The 18,135-nt window shown below is 48.6% G+C and overlaps 1 protein-coding gene across 50 annotated transcripts in view; it reads left to right on the plus strand.

The window, feature by feature from the left end:
* Positions 1 to 18,135, plus strand: part of Kalrn (kalirin, RhoGEF kinase) — a 606,323-nt gene that overhangs the window by 544,992 nt on the left and 43,196 nt on the right. For 27 of the 50 annotated variants that reach the window (XM_087576981.1, XM_087576993.1, XM_087576987.1 and 24 more), the window contains 12 exon segments: positions 838 to 968; positions 5,289 to 5,355; positions 5,713 to 5,816; positions 5,966 to 6,035; positions 6,265 to 6,351; positions 7,209 to 7,301; positions 8,496 to 8,546; positions 9,320 to 9,397; positions 12,115 to 12,300; positions 12,828 to 12,999; positions 15,755 to 15,993; positions 17,667 to 17,923. In XM_087576981.1, the coding sequence (XP_087433107.1) occupies positions 838 to 968; positions 5,289 to 5,355; positions 5,713 to 5,816; positions 5,966 to 6,035; positions 6,265 to 6,351; positions 7,209 to 7,301; positions 8,496 to 8,546; positions 9,320 to 9,397; positions 12,115 to 12,300; positions 12,828 to 12,999; positions 15,755 to 15,993; positions 17,667 to 17,923 (1,535 nt within the window). 50 annotated transcript variants of the gene reach the window in all.

An 18,135-nucleotide genomic window follows, 5' to 3' on the forward strand; every position in this document is an offset into this window, starting at 1 on the left:
ACCACTCTCAACTTTTCCTAGGATTTGTGCAAGTATGTATCATCTCTGTCCTTTAGAAATTTGCTAAAAGAGAGGATCTGATCTGAAAATCCAGGGATACACGGGACAGTTTCATGTCTCCTACAAGAGCATGCTCTGTTCATCAGATCCGGGTTTAGACATGAGGTTCCTTTTCTCAGCTGTTTCTAGATCACTGTATCAATCCACTTACCTTTTTTTCCCTAACAAGTAAGCGCCTTATGTAGCACCTTAATTAACAGGAATGAGGATTAACAAAAGAAAGCCCTTGGTAAATAACACTAACAAAGACGTTTTTAGAAAAGGCTCCATCTGTTGGCTGTTTTTTAACGACATCTCATTGTCTTCTTCCAAAGCATCGCAGTTAACATAGCAAAGTATGGTTTCCACCAGCTACCTCTGTCACTTTCCTTAGCTTACCAATTTGCATGAAGTAGTCCTGTGGCCAGTGTTCCTTCCCAATGCCTTATTTGGTATAGAATCCATGTGGAGCTTTTCTGCAGCCCTCACCCAGGGATAAATTGCTGTGACAACTTCATTATGTCTGGGCACTCAGTGACACATGGATGCCTAGTGTGCTCTGATCACATGGGTTCCTGGTGTGCCCCGATCACAAGGACGAGTGGTATGTCCTGACTGTGGATGGAAGCTCCCTGCTCCAAGAAGGTGGAAGTCTCTGGTCTAATGCTGCCCTGTAGTTCAAAGAGCACGGTCCTGGCTGCTGGCTTTCATATTGCCTGTGGCCAGACTGGGGAGACACAGGGCTTGTAAATAACTTTCCAGTGCTCACTCTGAGGCTGTTTGTCCTTCTCCTTTTAGACTCTGGAAGGAGGCTCTTACCGGGGGAGCTTGAAGGACCCTACAGTCTGCCTGAATGAGGGGATGGCCCCTCCCACACCTCCTAGAAACCTGGAAGAAGAACAGAAAGCCAAGGCTCTAAGAGGCAGGATGTAAGTGGCCCACCACCCGATCCTGGTACATGTGTGTGCTGGACAGTTGCTGGGAGGAAATTAGACAGCCCCGTGCTGTCTGTCCAACTTCACCCATCCTTTCTAAGTGAAGATGGCCCAGGTCTACACAGTAAACACTGAACATCAATAGGCCGCTTTGGCACTGCCTTAAGAAAGCTTGGGTTAAGGGAATATTCTGTGAGATCTCTGTTATATTGACAAAACATGGCTATAACCAAGATCTAATACAACTGTAAAACATGCTAAAAAAAAATGAAAATAGTGGAATTCAGAAAACAGAGGGAATGGCTCCCATGGTCTACAGTGACAGAGAGTCCCTGACTGTGGCCGAGTGGAGATACCTGAGTTGATGATCCTCAATTGCAGGCAAGAGAAGCATAGGAGAGGCTTCTCTGCTGCCAGGCCAGACCCATTTCTGCTCCTTCTCCCAGGTCTTTCATTTCACATCTATTTGTAGGTTCATTGTGCAAGACCCTCCTCTGGCTTTGAATGAGTAGTAGTAAGATCCCATTCACATACATGTGCTATGTAAGGTCGGGCTTCTCTACCTCGATGCAAAGTCAGTCTCCTGGTATTTGAGATAGTGAAGACTATATTAGACATCAGCAAAGCAGAACCCTACCTCCTCCAGAACTCAAGTTGTCTCCTTTGGGGTCGATTCTCCTGGAAGCAAACTGCCAGTAACTCAGTGTGAGAGGTTGTGAGTAGCAAGCAGACTGGGCTAGGCAGTTATGAAGGGTCCCATCCTACTCTCTGTCTTCTTTCTCCTTTACGTCCACGCCTCCTTTATCCAGGCCACAAACATAAAAATGAGCAGAAATAAGTGAATCAGATGAGCCAAGTCCTTTGGCTGCTGGCAAATATACAAAGTAAACATTTAGAGTGTTGTCTCCTTGGAAGCAGTAACATCATAGCAAGAGCCCAGTATCAAAGCAGGGCTGTCACCATATGGTAGACAGGAGCATGTCATGTAAACTAATACCTGTGATTACTCCCGGAACTTTCCGAGGGTCAGAAGGACTCCCGAGAATTATGGGAGTGAGCTGTCATCCCCTAAGTGAAGTTTCTGGAGCCTTGCACAGCACATGTTTTTCCCTGGATTCTCCCAATGGTTGTTACGGTAGTGGGGATGGGGAGTGGTGAGAACTCAGTGAAGCATGCTGTATATGTCAGGGAAGTGACCTTTAAGGTGACATGTGATACTTGGAAAAGCCCATCTCTCCGATTGGCACTCTGACTGAATGGACCTTAAGGGCCCTTGTCAATATCCAAATGACATTGTTTGACTTTGTTATAACAAGCCAAAACGGTTGTTGCTCTGTTAGCCCGCTGCACCATCCCCTCTTCCAGCACACCCTCCGTTTTCCATATCCTGAACGCTCTCAAAAACTGACCTGTTGAATGTTTCTGACTGTTGATGCCCTCCCTCGCTCTAACCTGCTGGACCTCATGGCCAACACGGCAGAGCAGATACACAGTGTTCAGGTATAAAATACCATGAGAGGCTAGAAGTGTAGACACGGAAGGCTCCATCAGGGCATGGGGAGAGGTCACCAAGGAGTCAAATGAGCCACATGGAGAGAGGATGGAAACAAAGTGTCATTTGTATGGAAGGAGGAAGATGCTGAAAGGGGACTTGCCACTCCTCACTCGCCAGACGTTTGTTAAGCACATACATCATCTGTCCCAGCAGTTTGACAGATCAACGAGGAAGGCATAGAATAGCAACCACAGAAAAGCCCTCACTCATGGCAGGTTTGCCTTCTAATGGGAGAAATTAGACAAAGAAAGTAAGTTAAGTAGTAGGTTAGAATCTGGAGAAGAAAGAAAATAGGACAGAATGAAGAAGATTAAGCATGGGCAAGGCCCATGGGTAAGGCTGCAGTGTGAAATGGTTCTGGCCTTGCACAAAGAGCAGGAAGAGATAAGGAACCACAGTGTCTCCCCAGTGACACATCCAGTGCCAAAGCTGCCAAAGGCCACCCATCCCCCACCAGTGTGAAAGAGGGCAGGGATGAGGTCGCTAATCTTCATAACCTGACAGGATGAACATCCCCTGGGAGACACAACTCTGGGTATGTCTGTGAAGACAGTTCTAGAAGACGGACCCTGAGCTTGCATTGCAGCATCCTAGGGGATGGGGTTCTGAAATAGATAAAAAAGAACAAATGGGAATCTGAGCTGAACACCAGAATTCATCTGTATGGATACAATGTGGCCAGCATCACCACCACCACCACCACTGTATCCACCCCACCATGGTAGAGCATACCCCCTTAAACCTGAGCCAAACTAAATCCTTCCTTACTTGTCGGTTGCTTTCCTCCGGTATTTTATCACAACAAAAAGAAAAGTAACTAAATAAAGTCCCTCTGTAGCCAGAGAATTTCAGGTAGACCCAAGAGTAACATTCATTTGTGCATAACTTTTAACATAGGGTTTGACCATGAAAAAGCTTTCTGTTACTTTCAGTTCCTTTGGTTGTTGATCATGCGGTGCCTTGAAATGCATGTTTTGTTTTATTTCTAAAGGAGTCTTGTTAAGTAGCCCAGGTTGGCCTCAAACTCTTGGTTCTCCTGCCTTTCAAGTACTGGGATGACGGTTATGCTCCCTACCACACCAGCTAGACTTCTTTGGTCGTGTCTCATCGTCCCAGGTACTTACTTCCTTGGCCCCTCCTAGGAATCCAGTTCAGTTCCTAGAGAATCAAAAACCAAGGCAACCCCCATTAGTCAGCAAACAACTGAAGATAAAAATAGCTCTACCTGGCCGCAGAGCCCCAGCTCTCCTCTCTGAAGGGCTAGCCCAGCCCTGAATTCCCATTCTCACTCTCCTGTGGGCTTTCACTAACCACTCTCTTCCAGGAAGTAACTCGGACCTTGCTAAAGATATATCTAAAGGCTTCTGTTTGTCCTCACCAGTTCCTTCCTGTGGCCTGAAACACATGATCGCGTGCTGGAGGAAGACAGCTAGCTGGAAGGGCTGAGCACAGTGACAAAGCCTGTGTTCTCTGCTCCTTCGTGTGCTCTGAGGTCCCTAGACGCCCCCACCCCACCCCCGACCCCTCCCAGTCCGATTCAGTGGCTTCTCTGTACTGTGTGGGACAAGCACCGCAGATGAATTGCTTCCTGAGCTCAGAACAGTTGCTGGGTTGTAACAGTTGCTTAGGACTCTTCTTCGACATCTCGGAATGTTACCCCTTCTGTCACTCGGGCCAAAAATAATGTGCTGGTGTGCCTCCAGGCAAAACTCTTTCTGACTCCTGTAAACACAGGACCTCTGTGCCATGTGCATGACCATGGTGTCTTGTGTACAGTGTTTGACTCTCAGGACTGAAGGAAGGAGTCGGGTGGAGACTTCAGGGATGCCAGGGGCCTGGCTGGGCTGTTCCCTAAGCAGTAGGCTACTGTGGAAGAATGATCTTTAGACCCTTAACACTTAGGTTCAAATCCCACCTCTCCTCTTCACTTTATAGGCTTGGGTGAGTCACCTAACCTTCCCATCTATCTTAGTATGTAAATGATAGGATTTTACAATCCGTGCTTGCTAAAAGCAAGAGAAAACCCAGAAGGGGTGGCTGGTATATAATAAATGCTCTAAGGGATATAAACCTAAGAGATGGAAATAATTCACAAAGACCCCATGAGAACAAATGCCCTTGTTATGAGGGTAGGAAATGCTATATTCAGAGGCGTGAACTTGGACTATCTGCAGTCAACCTAGGTTCTTTGGCCTTGGCTGAGGATTTCCCAGGCCAGTTACCATGGATACATTCCTGACTAACCTCAGATTGTGCATTATAGAAGCTTTACTCTGTATCTGTACCTCTGTAGCCTTTCAAGGTTCAGTACCACACAAATGCCTTTCCTCTTCTGCTAGGATAAGGATGGAGCCTTAATAAAGGAATAAAATCTCACGTTAATCCCTTGGTCTCAAAGCTTTCATAACTCAGTTTTGGGGGAAAAAAAAGTGCTTATAGATACTTCTACCCTGTATTTCTGCAACAGGGGATGGGATATGGCTTGGTTCATAGAGGGCTTGCCTTGAATATACGAAGACCCAGGTTCAATCCCCAGCACTGCATAGAACTGGCTGTGGTGGCATTCAACTCTAATCCTGGAGATTAAGACAGATTCACTCAGAAGATGAAGGCAGGATGAACAGAGCTTCAGGACCATCCTGGGCTATCTAGGGAATTTGAGGCCAGCCTGGGAATTGGGAGACTTGTCTTGCAGAGGACGGAAGAGATCTCTTGTTTAATAACGTGTTGGAGCCTCACTGTCCTTGTCTCTTGCTCAGGTTTGTCCTGAATGAGTTGGTGCAGACAGAGAAGGACTACGTCAAGGACCTGGGGATTGTGGTGGAGGTGAGAGGATGGCAGGGTGGGCGTATCTGTACTCACTTGATCAGGAGCAAACTGGACCCTACCTGGGCCCAAGCACTTTAACCTGGTGACCATGCATATTCGACTCTCCGTTAATTTGCAGAAATGAAACTAAAAAAAAGGTACAATCTGGGCAGAATGTGGAAACAGTTTTTGTTTTCCTCTTGAAATATTTTAATGCATTTAGAGGGGGGTGGGGCCCGGTTGAGTGGGAGAAGCTACCACAGTGCTGTCTGCAGATGTACAGAGTGTGTGGGCTGGCATGGGTGCTAAAGGATGGGGCTTGGCCCAGGACTTGGTCTGCGAGGTCTACTGCTAATAGTCACCTCTGTCGATCAGGGCTTCATGAAAAGAATAGAAGAGAAGGGGGTCCCCGAGGACATGCGAGGGAAGGAAAAGATCGTGTTTGGAAACATCCACCAGATTTACGACTGGCATAAAGAGTGAGTCCCAAGCTGCCCTGAGAGTGGGGCATCTGCCCCTTGCATCTGACCTGAGTGGGCCTTTGAGGGGAGGTCGCTGTCATTTATCTTGTCACTGAGAGAAGATGTGACTCCAAGTAGCGTGACTTCCTTCTCCTCTCCCCTTTTAGTTTTTTCCTGGCTGAACTGGAAAAATGCATCCAAGAGCAAGACAGATTGGCCCAGCTCTTCATTAAACATGTGAGTGTCACCCCAGCTGTCCCCATCTCCCCGGGTGCCAACACACTCGTTTTAAAAGTGCTCCTGTCTTCGGCTCTCCTTGGGTCTGTTCTCTCTCAACATTCTGGTTTTGTCTTTTTAACACATTTGGCTATTTCTCCACCCTGTCATTAACTGCCCTTGACTGGGGGTGGGGGGTGGTCAGCAGGAAGCCAAGGTTCACGATCATCACATTTTCTTCTGTAACCAGGAGCGGAAGCTGCACATCTATGTGTGGTACTGCCAGAACAAACCACGTTCCGAATACATCGTGGCTGAATATGATGCCTACTTTGAGGTGAGCCGCTCCCTCTGGGCTCTCTTCGCCCCCAGGCCAAGACGGTTGCAATTAGACATACCCCAGGATCTTCATCCACAGGTGCCCCCTGCCAGTGGTCTGCAAGAAACCAGTCTCCACAGACCTGGTAGCTTCTGACCTCCGTCCCCATATGCACCTTTGCTTGAGGGGGAGCCGAGGTGACTCTGTCTATACACTGTTGAGAAGCCCCTGTATAGGGAAGAACCCGGTCCCTGACTGTGGAAGCTCTCGTCCCTATGTGATCACTGAGCACTGAATGTCCACCTGTCCCTGGGAATGTTGTTAAGTGCTTGCCCCTGGTGAAGGAACTTAACAGTCACTTCACAGTTGACCTTGTTCTAGACCTCTAACTGGTCTCTCAGACCTTTGAACTGATCCATCCACAGCACCTCAGCCTTGGGACCCATTCTTTCGAATATCGTTCCTATGTCTAGCACCTCCATATGTGTACATGCCCAGCCCAGCAGGAACACTTCTGAGGGTAAAGAGGCAACACTACCCCTCCCCAGGCCCCCTTAGAAAGAACCCTGTGTGTTCAGAGAACAGAGTTCAGGATCCAGCCTTGTAGGCCTGTTGTGTCTGAGGGGAGCCTTCTGATTCTTTCCTGGAGAGGTAGCGAGAGCAGAGTACCCGGTCCAGCTTTTCTCCCAGGTCTAAGGTGGGGGACATTGGTTTGACAGTGCCCACTGTGAATACCCAGGAACCAAGCAAGGCCTTCAGGGTCGTGCGACTCATTGCTCAGAACAGTGAGGTAGGCGGTTATAGTGTGAAAATTCAGAATTTTTTATGGAAATCTTGAAGACTAGCCACTCGCCCCTTTCACCCTTGTGTTTCAGGAGGTTAAACAAGAGATCAATCAAAGGCTGACCCTTAGTGACTTCCTCATCAAGCCCATTCAGAGAATAACAAAGTACCAGCTGCTACTCAAGGTGAGAAGCTTGGGAGACAGGGTCCGGGCTGGAGAAGGGTCTCCTCAGGCAGGAGCCGAGGGTGTAGGGCTTGGGATCATCTCCGTGACCTGTCCTTCAGGGCTGGAAAGGGGCTGGCCCTCAGTTTTGTGCCTGAATAGTTTGCACAGCTCTTGTTTCTGTCCCGAGTTGCTTGTTTTCAGGGTTTTGTTTTGCTCCTTTTTTTGTTGTTTTTTTTTTCTTTGCTTTGCTTTGTTTTGTTTTCCTTTGATTTATCTTATGGCCACGCCTCACTCCCCCTTTCACTCTTCATTTGGGGAACTGAGCCAAGGGCCCTACCTCTGTACCTGTGGGTCTCAACCTTCCTAACGCCACAGCCCTTTAACGCAGTTCCTTGGGCCGCGGTGCACAACCCCAACCATAGAACAATTTCATTGCTAGTCCATAAGTGTAATTTTGCCATTGTTATGAGTCTCAGTATAAATATCTGATATGTGGGCTGTCTGATATGCGACCCCCAGGTTGAGAACTGTGGCTCTCTGCTGCACTCCACCCTGAGCCGAAAACCTCGACTCTATGCTATACTCCACCCTGAGCTCCTTCTCTTGTTTTTTTGTTTTGTTTGGTTTGGTTTGGTTCTGTTTTTTGTTAGAGCCACTGACGCAATGCCCTTGAAAACTAAAGCATAAGTCAGGCACGGTGTATGTAGCCAGCCTGGGCTATGTATGAAGTGAGACCCTATGTCAAACAAACAAACAAACAAAGCCCTAGAAAATAGCAAGAATGTAAGACCAGAATGGCATATAAGGGATGGGCGGAGCCTGGAGACCTTACATAGTCCCTAAGGTCTAATCGTGTTCTAAACGACTTAACCTGGTCCGTCCCTCCCCCCACCCCCCCTTTTCTGGAAACAAGAGGTCAAATGGAAGAGAAAGACTTGACTTTCTTTCTCCTGTCCACCTTGACGGTCCCACTGTCCTCCCCTTCCTTCCCTCCACCGCGGTTTATTTGTTACAGTCCATCTTTGTATCTAACATTTCTCATTACTCACTTTTCGGCTATGACAAACCATTACCACCTCCTCTGGGAAGGGAAGTCTTTGGGGTGTTGTTGGGTTTTTATGATAAGTTTTTTTTTTCCTTTTTTTTTTTTTTTTTAATGGCTCTCTGGCTATTTTACTATCTGATTCACCCCTCCCACGCCCTTCCTCGATAGGACTTCCTGCGGTACAGCGAGAAGGCTGGTTTGGAGTGTTCTGATATTGAGGTAGGCTCCTGCTTATAATGCTTGCTCTTCTTAGGGACCATATCGAGTGACTTGTCCCCAAAGGAGGTCCAGGGTCCAAGCCACTCCCCTCTTAGTCAGCGGCATGAGGAATGACAAGTGCTGCTGAGCTCGGAGTGTTTCTAGATCTCGAGAATTCCCATCTGCCCTGGGTCAGCCCAGAGCCTAGTCCACTGGTGTCTGGGGCTCTTACTGGGCAAGAGTGATATTTGACACTTGCTGAGATTCAATATGCAACTTTGTCCCGGGCTCCAGGTGCCATTTGACCCTAACACGTAAATTATTCCATTTCCATCCCCCCCCCATACACACACACTCACCTTGAGGATTACCCCTAAGTGAGTCCTTTGTGCCACAGTAGGGATTATTTTAAGCCAAAGAGGGTTGCAGCCATTTCTGGCAGGTTATTTTAGGTCAAACCCTCCCGTGTTTCAACACCCAAGCTATGCTAAAAGAAACACAGAAGGGAAAGAAACTAGGAGAGGGGAGGGGATGATAGAAATGGGAGGTAGAGAAAGGTTGGGTTGGGTAACCTTCCCCCATGTGTGTCACCGTTGACATGGAGCCCCTGTGCTAACGCCAACCTCTCTTATCTAAAAACCCCACACAGTCCTCTGAGAGTGGCCACAGGGACCGCACCCTTTCCGAGAACAAAGGGACTGTGGGAGATAAGTCCCTCTTTCCAGCCCTGAGTTTTGCGAGCTTCCTACTAAATGTTGGTTCCCGCATCCTGAATAACGTGTTCTTTCCCACAGAAAGCAGTGGAGTTAATGTGCCTTGTCCCCAAGCGCTGTAATGACATGATGAATCTGGGACGCCTGCAGGGCTTTGAGGTGAGGCCTTAGGAGTCCCCCTCTAGTTCACAGATCCGGAAGATGGAGCTATTACAGAAGCTCAGTGATAATGGAGAAATAGAGGTTCAGGCCAAACTGGGATTAGAATTCCAAGGGGATTGGGAACAGACGAGGTCCCTTATGACTTGAGCCACCGTCTTTCCTTCCTCCTGACTGAGATATCCCAAGCACTGCAGGGTATGCGACGAGTCAGGAACCCGAGAGGGAAAGCGACCTTTTCTCCAGAGGACAGACTGGTCTTTTATAGAGGTCTGTGTAGTGATCGGATTTCAGGTCAGTGAAAGTGTAAAGATCTAAAACATCACACATATCTGTCCCGGGACAAGGAAACCAAGTCTGAAGGGAAACAGCTAGATATCCAGAGGACACTGTGGCTCGGAAGAGCCGCCATCGTGGAGCACGACCATTGGACGGCTTAAATGACAGAAACTCCCGCTCGCCAGTCTGAGGCCTGAGCGTCTGTGAGGGAGGATCTGCTCCTTGGTTTGTCGGTGGCATCTTCATGCCCCCGTGGCATTTCTGAATCACACCACCTTCCCTCTCGATGTGTTCAAATCTCCCCTCTCATAATCCTCCCTCCCAGCAACCCCGAAGTCTAAGATTTCATTATTCTTTCCTTGAAGAAAAGAGATCCCTGGAGGCTGAGATACTTAGGAAAGCAGGGCTAGCCCAGCCTGGCTCTATCAGGTTAAAGTGCAGAAGGCAGGCGGGCTGCGGGATCACGGAGGACGGGATATACTACAGCCCAGTTTAGGTTGTCCTCCTCTCCCTCCTAATCCATCCTGCCTGCTCCTGCCTGGGCCCCATGCTTTGACATGATAGGAACAGGTGGCAGGTTTTCATGGGTTCCCAGCTCTCAAGGTAGACCTGTCAGATATTAGCATGAGTTCAATTACTCACTGTGCTCTAGTATTCTCGAGCGGTTTCTTATTAGTCTTCCCAGAGAGGTTGTATGCTTTCTCTCCTGACTTTATAACTAGCCTAAGGTAGTAAGCAAGTCAAGTACCCTTTGCTGCCTTTTGCTCTTCACCCTTGACCTCCTGGTGCTTTCTGAATAGAAGTCTAGGTAGCTTTCTCTGAGTCCTTTCAGGTAGTGACTGCTGAAGGCCGAGAGGGCATCCGTTATTCTGTCTGACCCACCTGAAACATACACACACACTCCCTCCCTCTCCCTCTCTCCCTCTCTCCCTCTCTCCCTCTCTCCCCCTCTCTCTCTCTCTCTCTCTCTCTCTCTCTCTCTCTCTCTCTCTGAAGTTTTCCCTTGTAACTCATACACCATCATCTTTATTTTCATCATTCAGCCACAGAGAATCCATTCTGCATTCCCTCAGCTGATCGGGAAGGACAGTGAGTGCCTGCCCACTCCTCCTTGGGCCCCTCATTCCCACCGCCTCCCTCCAAGATCTTGTAGTTTTTTTCCTTTTAGTCCCGGCTGCCCGCACCCCCGAGTTCTTATGTAATCCAACAGAGTGTGTAGAGCTTTTCTGGATAGCTGGTCACTGGCTTAATATTAACTTTGGACCAGGGTAGAGATAAGCCTGTTCTGCTGACCTTGGCAGTCAGGAGCCCTGGTCCAAGCAAAGGGCGGGTGTTTCTCAGCAACATGAAGGAAAAATGACCCCTGTGCCAGGGAATGCTTGGCACACGGCATCGAGTGCAGGGCATGACTGGCGTTTACACTAAAGGGCAGAAGTTGCCCCCAAGAAAGAGTATATTTCATGGGTCCTCTGACCTCTATCCCATGTCAGTCTTTGTATTACAAAGCAAATAATAAATTAATAAATTAATAAATAAATGATAAGTAGGAGTCTTCCTGATAGGTTCTGGATGGGCACATTCCTAAAATGTCTCTGGGAAGCTGGCAAACCACATGTGCTCTCCTATCCCAGTTAGGTCGTGTGCAGCTTGATCGCTGGCATCGTTTTGAGAAGGATCACAGGATCCAGAGAAATATCTGACCTTATAAAATAGGGGTAATGATTTATATACTCCAACTTTATCTGCCAGTCTTAGCAAGAAACTAAAACTTCAGAGTCCCCCTGTCTTAAATAATAGGAGGGGGTGAGAGGGACCCTCTTCATCAGGTTATTGGAGATCCTGTCTCTATTCACTCTCCTTGGCCACAATGAGAGTGCCCCAGGCAGTTGTCCCATGCCACAAAGAAGCTAGGCAGACCAGGTTCTCAAAGCTGCAAGGGACGATTGGCTACTTCCAGCTCTGAGCATCACAAGTCCTCTTTAAAAAACAAAACAACAACAGCAAAACATAGAGGAGAAAGCACACGGCAGAGTGGCACACACCTTCAATCTTATCACTCAGGAGACAGAAGCAGATGGATCTCTGAGAGTTCGAGGCCAGCCTGATCTACGTAGCAAGTTTCAGGCCAGCCAAAGCTATATGTGGAAGTATATATGTGTCCTTCCTTCTGTTTTAGCTGATTTCCTCTGGCATTTTCAGACATGGTTTCTTGTTGATTCCATGATGTAAGCCCTTTCCTTCTAACAACCCTATATGAATAGGGAGTGTCCGTAGTCCATCCCTGGATGAGTACTTGGGTTCCAATTCAGTGTCTTGCTGGAGTTCTGAGGCTTTGAATATCAGATCTATCGTCTACATCCCCCACAGTAGGAAACACGTAGCCCAAGGGAGCTGAATCTATCTTTTTATGACCCTCTCTTGACCCTTGTTTCCATCAGGGCACCCTGACCGCCCAGGGCAAGCTTCTACAGCAGGACACGTTCTATGTGATTGAGCTGGATGCTGGCATGCAGTCCCGGACCAAGGAGAGGCGTGTGTTTCTCTTTGAGCAGATTGTCATCTTTAGTGAACTGCTCCGAAAGGGATCCCTCACCCCAGGCTACATGTTCAAGAGGAGCATCAAGGTGACAAGGGGCAGCGAGGGTATAAAGGAGGCAAGGAGGGCCATTGCAGGGGCTGAAATCATGGGGGGGGTGAAGCTAACTGGTGATCATGATAAGCAGTGACAGTCCCAGGGCCAGTCTCCAGCATGACCATCCATCTATGTCATTCACCAAAAGATAAAGCTTGAGACTGTACTCTTAAATCCAGAGTAAATGGATTGTGTATGCATGTCTTTGGGAGCCCATGGAAACCTCTCCTGAGGTTAAAATTTTTGAAATAGAAGCTGGAGAAATTTCTTAGTACTTAAAAGCACTGGCTGCACTTCCAGAGGGCGTGGGTTCGGTTCCCAGCACCCACATGGTGGCTCAGAACCATCTGTAACTCCAGATCCAGGGGATCTGATGCTCTCTCCTGACCTCCATGGGCACCAAGCATGAATGTGGTGCACAGATAAAACACTTATACAGAGTTATACATAAAAATACAAGTAGGCTGTGATTTATTTTAACTCCGTAGACATGAAAAGGATGAACATATTTTATTTCAGATGAATTACTTGGTTCTGGAAGAAGATGTGGATGATGACCCCTGCAAATTTGCACTTATGAACAGGGAGACTTCAGAAAGGGTCATTCTGCAGGCCGCCAACCCAGACATCCAGCAGGCCTGGGTGCAGGACATCAACCAAGTCCTAGAAACACAGAGGGACTTCTTAAATGGTATGTGATAGGCCTGCTCCTAGTAAGGCCATTTCAGGGAACCCTTCCCCTGAGCATCCTTGGGTCTAAGTTCATGGAGACTTACGAGGCCCGATCACATTCTGTCTGGTCTCTAACCTCATACAGTTCATAGGCTATTCTGTATGCACATCTTTGGGATCCCATGGCCAACTGGTAATAATTTGGGGGAAAATATAGGACAGGCAAATCTCGTATTATAGGGGCCCAAGTTCTATAAGTCCTGCTTTCTCACCTTGTAGCTGAATGCTGGTATGCTCTAGGATTATCTAGAAATAAATAGGAGTTTGGTAAAGCAGTTCAAATCCTTCCTCTTTTCCCAACAGGTGAGAGCTTGCCTAAGCTACCCATCTAGCCAATCTCGTCCCTTTCAAATGAGAAACAGTTGCTAGACCCAACTTTCCACAACAGTTACTCAGACAGGAGACACGAAGAGCTCCCAAGGTTCCTTTTTATTTTACAGCATTGACAGTTAAACAACACAGGTTAGGACGGAAAGCTCTACAGCCACGGTCTCTGAGTATGCAGCTTTGAATAAACACAACTTGTGGCTGGTGTGACTTAATGCAAAAAGACAGGCATGCATAAAATAGATTGATTTAAGCTACATTCTAGAAAGGATTTCTGATGAGCTAAGGTGGGGATGAGGGCTTTGTAAAAAGCTTATCACTTCGGAACTAGAATAAAATAGAAAACAGTAAGTTGAAACCAGAAAGAAACAAATTAGCAATAGTGGCGACCTCCTTGTATTCACCCCTCCTCTCATCTGGAGGTAAACTAAGCATTTTGTTTCTTCAAGGTTAAACCCCGTATAACACAGACATGGCTGCATTCTGCTTATTTTTCATGTGAGGAGAAACAGACTTGAAGGCATTAAGAAACTCGTCCAAAGCAAAAGCAGTAGGTGTTAGGAAAGGGTCTGAGCTAGGAGGCACTGGGAGGCAGAGGCAGGCAGAGTTCCAGGTTCTAGGCCAGCCTGGTCTACAGAGTGAGTTCCAGGACAGTCAGGACTGCACAGAGATAACCTGTCTAGAAAAACCAAAAAGATGAAAGGCTCTGAACCCAAAGCTGTGACTTGAGGGCTGGCTCACTGGTTCTTCCATACAGTGGTCAGCTGCAGAGCAGACATTCGTCCTGTGCTCCCAAACAAAGCAAAGAGAAAGGGCTTAAAGGAGGTAGGAAGGGGGTGTGGAAGAGGGTTAGTCAGGCAGGGGATCAGACATAAAAGGAAATGAACCCAAAAGGCAAAACCTCGCTGTTAGAAATGCCTGAGTTTGAGCTTGGCATGTACAAGTCTGTGTTTGTGGCATTCAGGAAGTTGAGTCAGGACTGAGTGAGAGAACCAGAGGCTTCCTGATCCCAAGCCTGAGGTATTCCAGTTAAGGCTAGTGAGAGAATACAGGCCTAGCCTTCTTCATAACTTATTGAAGAAAACAGTATTTCCAGCGCTTTGGGGTAATCTGTGCGCATAACCATGGAGCACCCCAATTCCACGTCACCGGTAGAGTTTGCAACTCAGTTTGTAGGGCTTAGTGAGCAAGAAAGTGCTAAAGCATTCTTGGATGTGCTTAAACTTGGAACCAGGCTGCTGCATTCAGCACAGTCAATGGATCAGATTTCACACGGTCCCAAAAGACCTTTCTCCTAATTATAGTGAATGATGGAGCTATCGCTGAACTGGGTGGTCATTACCTAAAGATTTAATGCCCACAGGATTCTCCGCAGGAGGCTCAGGGGCTGCGCTCAGGCAGGCCGGCTGTATATTTTGGTACACTGGGGAGAAGACTATGCAGCGATAGAACAGGTCCGGGCTTCTTACGGACACATGGGCAGGCACCTCCGCCTATCTTTTCTCCTGAGGCCTGATCAGAAAGGAGTGTGTGACGCCCGTCAAGTCTGTGGAAATGCATCACTGCGCTGCAGCCGCTATTAATCGGCTTAGATCCTTGCGAACACCGATTAAAATAGCCTAGTTGCGCTCGCCCGGAGAGCCCTTTATACGGCAGTCTACCACGGTGGCTTTTCCCGGCTGTACCTCTTTAGCGCTCACACCTTTGAATCTTAAGCTCAGGGAAGCAGAGCACAGATCACACCTTCATCCTCTGAGTCGCCCACACTGCCATTTGCCTCGTCTCCCCCCTGCTTTCTCCCATACTCACTTGGATTTTCCAGCTTTCAGCAGTCAGGCAGGTGGTCAGACATAAGCAGGAGATCACCTGCTCCCCTCCACCCACACCCCCAATCCCCCACTCCCGAGCTCCTGTTTTATGTTGGCCTCAAAGTGGCTTTGGAATCACACGGGGAAGGCTTCTGCCTGCTCCTCTCAAACCTGCCGGCTAACTGCTACAAGGTTCGTGTTCCTTAAATGCGCCCAGTGACAGAACCTGGATCTAGAACTCTTAAGGTCGTTTAATAAAATTGCTTCTCGTCTAAATGTGAGGGAATTTCCATGGCAATCGGCGAAATGGGTGTGCTGAGCCTTCTGGGTACCGTGCCCCTTATCATCTCCCTTACCTGTTTTGTCCCCTACACCCAGGTCTTTTGAGTGCTACCTATTCCCAATTCACACACACTTCCTTCTGGCAGTTTTAAATGTCAGAGTGGCACCCAGTCCCCTCCTGAAGCTCTTTAAACACGCACACACGCACACACGCACACACGCACGCGGGTACCTAGCAGACCTCTGCATCCTTGCGGGGTCCCTGAAGGTAGACTAACTCCCTCTTCTTACCTGCAGCTCTGCAGTCACCCATCGAGTATCAGCGGAAGGAGAGGAGCACAGCTGTGATCCGGTCCCAGCCCCCTAGGGTTCCTCAAGCCAGCCCCAGGCCCTATTCGTCTGTCCCAGTGGGCTCAGAGAAACCCCCCAAGGGCTCCAGCTACAACCCGCCCCTGCCACCCCTGAAAATATCTACCTCGAATGGCAGTCCAGGGTTCGACTACCACCAGCCTGGGGACAAGTTTGACGCTAGCAAGGTAAGTGGCAGCTTGCTCGTTCCCTCACCTCCTCAAAGACCTGAAGTCATCCTTGGGAAACAGCCTCTTCTCGTGACAATTATGTTAGCAGGAACAACCCGTTAAATATGATCGAGTCTTACTTATTTTTCTTTCTTCCGTTGTAATTAACTGAAACCAGTTTCCTCTGGCTGGGGCACTGAGTGTCCGAGGGCTGTTAGCATCTAAATGTGAGGGAATTCTCGTGGTAATAGGGAAAATGGGTACTTTAAACCAAAGTTCCTGTTTGCCATATTAGAAAGAGTCAGTCCCATCTAACAATGACGTGTACCAGGACTGCCAGAAGGAAGCTCACCCTCCATTGGATGATGAGGCAAGAGGCAGCTGATTGTTGAGCGCGTGTGGAAGCTAGGTTCCACGGTCCGCACTTCAAACTCCACAGCGTACCACAGGTCTAGCCTGCACAGCTGGCTTCATCCTAAACCACAGTGGGAACAGAAGAAAACTGGGAAGGTGCTAGCTAGGTTTAGTGATTTGCTTTCCACTCTAAGCCGTGAGCCTCACTTTTAAACCCTAGCGGATTTGCCCAGCAGACCTCAGTAGTCTCCAGAACCCGTTAGGTCTGGGATTGGGACACCTGCATTTCTTACACATGTGGCCTAGTTTTATAGATGTAACTCTTTTCCCCAATCCTCAGTTGATGCTGATTTTGCTCAGCTGAATGATTAACGTAAGTGTAAGTTCAGTCCTGTACCACAGTAACTGTCCCGCCTGCCTGTAGCCTGAAATAATTTTCTACCCTAGAAAAGCCCTGCCCATGTGAATCAGTTGAAGTCACTCTGACATTTTGTCAGCCAGATGGAAGATTTTTCTGGTTCTCACCATGCCCTAGAAGGCAGCCTGGCAACCGGGGAGTTACAGGTCTGTGTAGATGCAGCTGCCCTGGTATCACGTGCTTGAAGAGGTCACGTGGGCAGCCTCCTGTATTATTATGTACAGTGGTGGGGAGACCTCAGGATGTCTGCTTCGCAGGGTAGCCCAGGGCCTTACCTGTGCATCAGACATGAAACTATTCTTACTCCTGTGTCAGAGAGGGTCAGGATGAGGAGCACGGGCGAGTGATGCTTCTTAGAAGGATAAAGAAATGAGCTGGGCGTGGTGGTGCGTGCCTGTGAATTCCAGCACTTGGGGAGGCTGCAGTTCAAGGATCACGAGTTCAAGGTCCTGGCTTACATGTCAAGTGAAGTCTAAAAAAGGGGTAGGGGGACGTTGCATCAAAGGGTCTATGTTCTTCCCATAGAGGAGGATTGTGACCCCTGACCTGACATTCACCCTGACTTCACTCTGTCCAAGTGCTTTCGTGCCCCTGTGCTGATAAACAGGTTCTTCCTATCATCGGGAAGGCTGCTGCATGCTTCCAGTTGAAGGTGTGTCGGTAGTTTTCTCCCAGCACCACGTGAAGCCATTATAATACTTGGTTATATACTTTGGCTAAAACACGGTACGGCTATGAAATGTGCTTTCAGAGCATGTTTACAACAGTGTCCTCACTCGGGAGTGCTCTGCTTTTCCGCTCCGCTCCCCCTTCACCCTGCCAGCATCTGGCCTTTGACCATACAGTAGGAGGCAGAGCAAGCCTGTGCGAACCAACCACCTTCCTGGTGTTTGTGCGCCTTCCGCCCCTGTCCCCCCAGCAGAACGACCTGGGAGGCTGCAATGGGACCTCAACCATGGCCGTAATTAAAGATTACTATGCACTGAAGGAGAACGAAATCTGTGTGAGCCAAGGTGAGGTGGTCCAGGTCCTCGCCGTCAACCAGCAGAACATGTGTCTGGTGTACCAGCCTGCCAGCGACCATTCCCCAGCAGCGGAGGGCTGGGTCCCAGGCAGCATCCTGGCACCCCTCACCAAAGCCACAGCGCCAGCCGAGAGTAGTGATGAGAGCATCAAGTAAGTATGCCCGTGGCTTCCGGGGAGAGGAGTATTCGGGTTAAAGGGGGAAAAAGTCAGAACCGGGGAAAAAAAAACCACAAAGTGCAAACCCTGCAGGGGATGGCTGCTGCTCGTTCACGATGACGCCAGGGGGATGAGGGTGTGGAACTGTCCTCCTGCAGCTCGGGGTGTCCAGGCTAGATTGCTCTGGGGTCGTGGTGGTGGTGGTG

The sequence above is a fragment of the Rattus norvegicus genome, chromosome 11 (genome assembly GCF_021556685.1).
Source record: "Rattus norvegicus strain SHRSP/BbbUtx chromosome 11, alternate assembly SHRSP_T2T, whole genome shotgun sequence".
In the NCBI taxonomy this organism is placed as follows: Eukaryota; Metazoa; Chordata; class Mammalia; order Rodentia; family Muridae; genus Rattus; species Rattus norvegicus.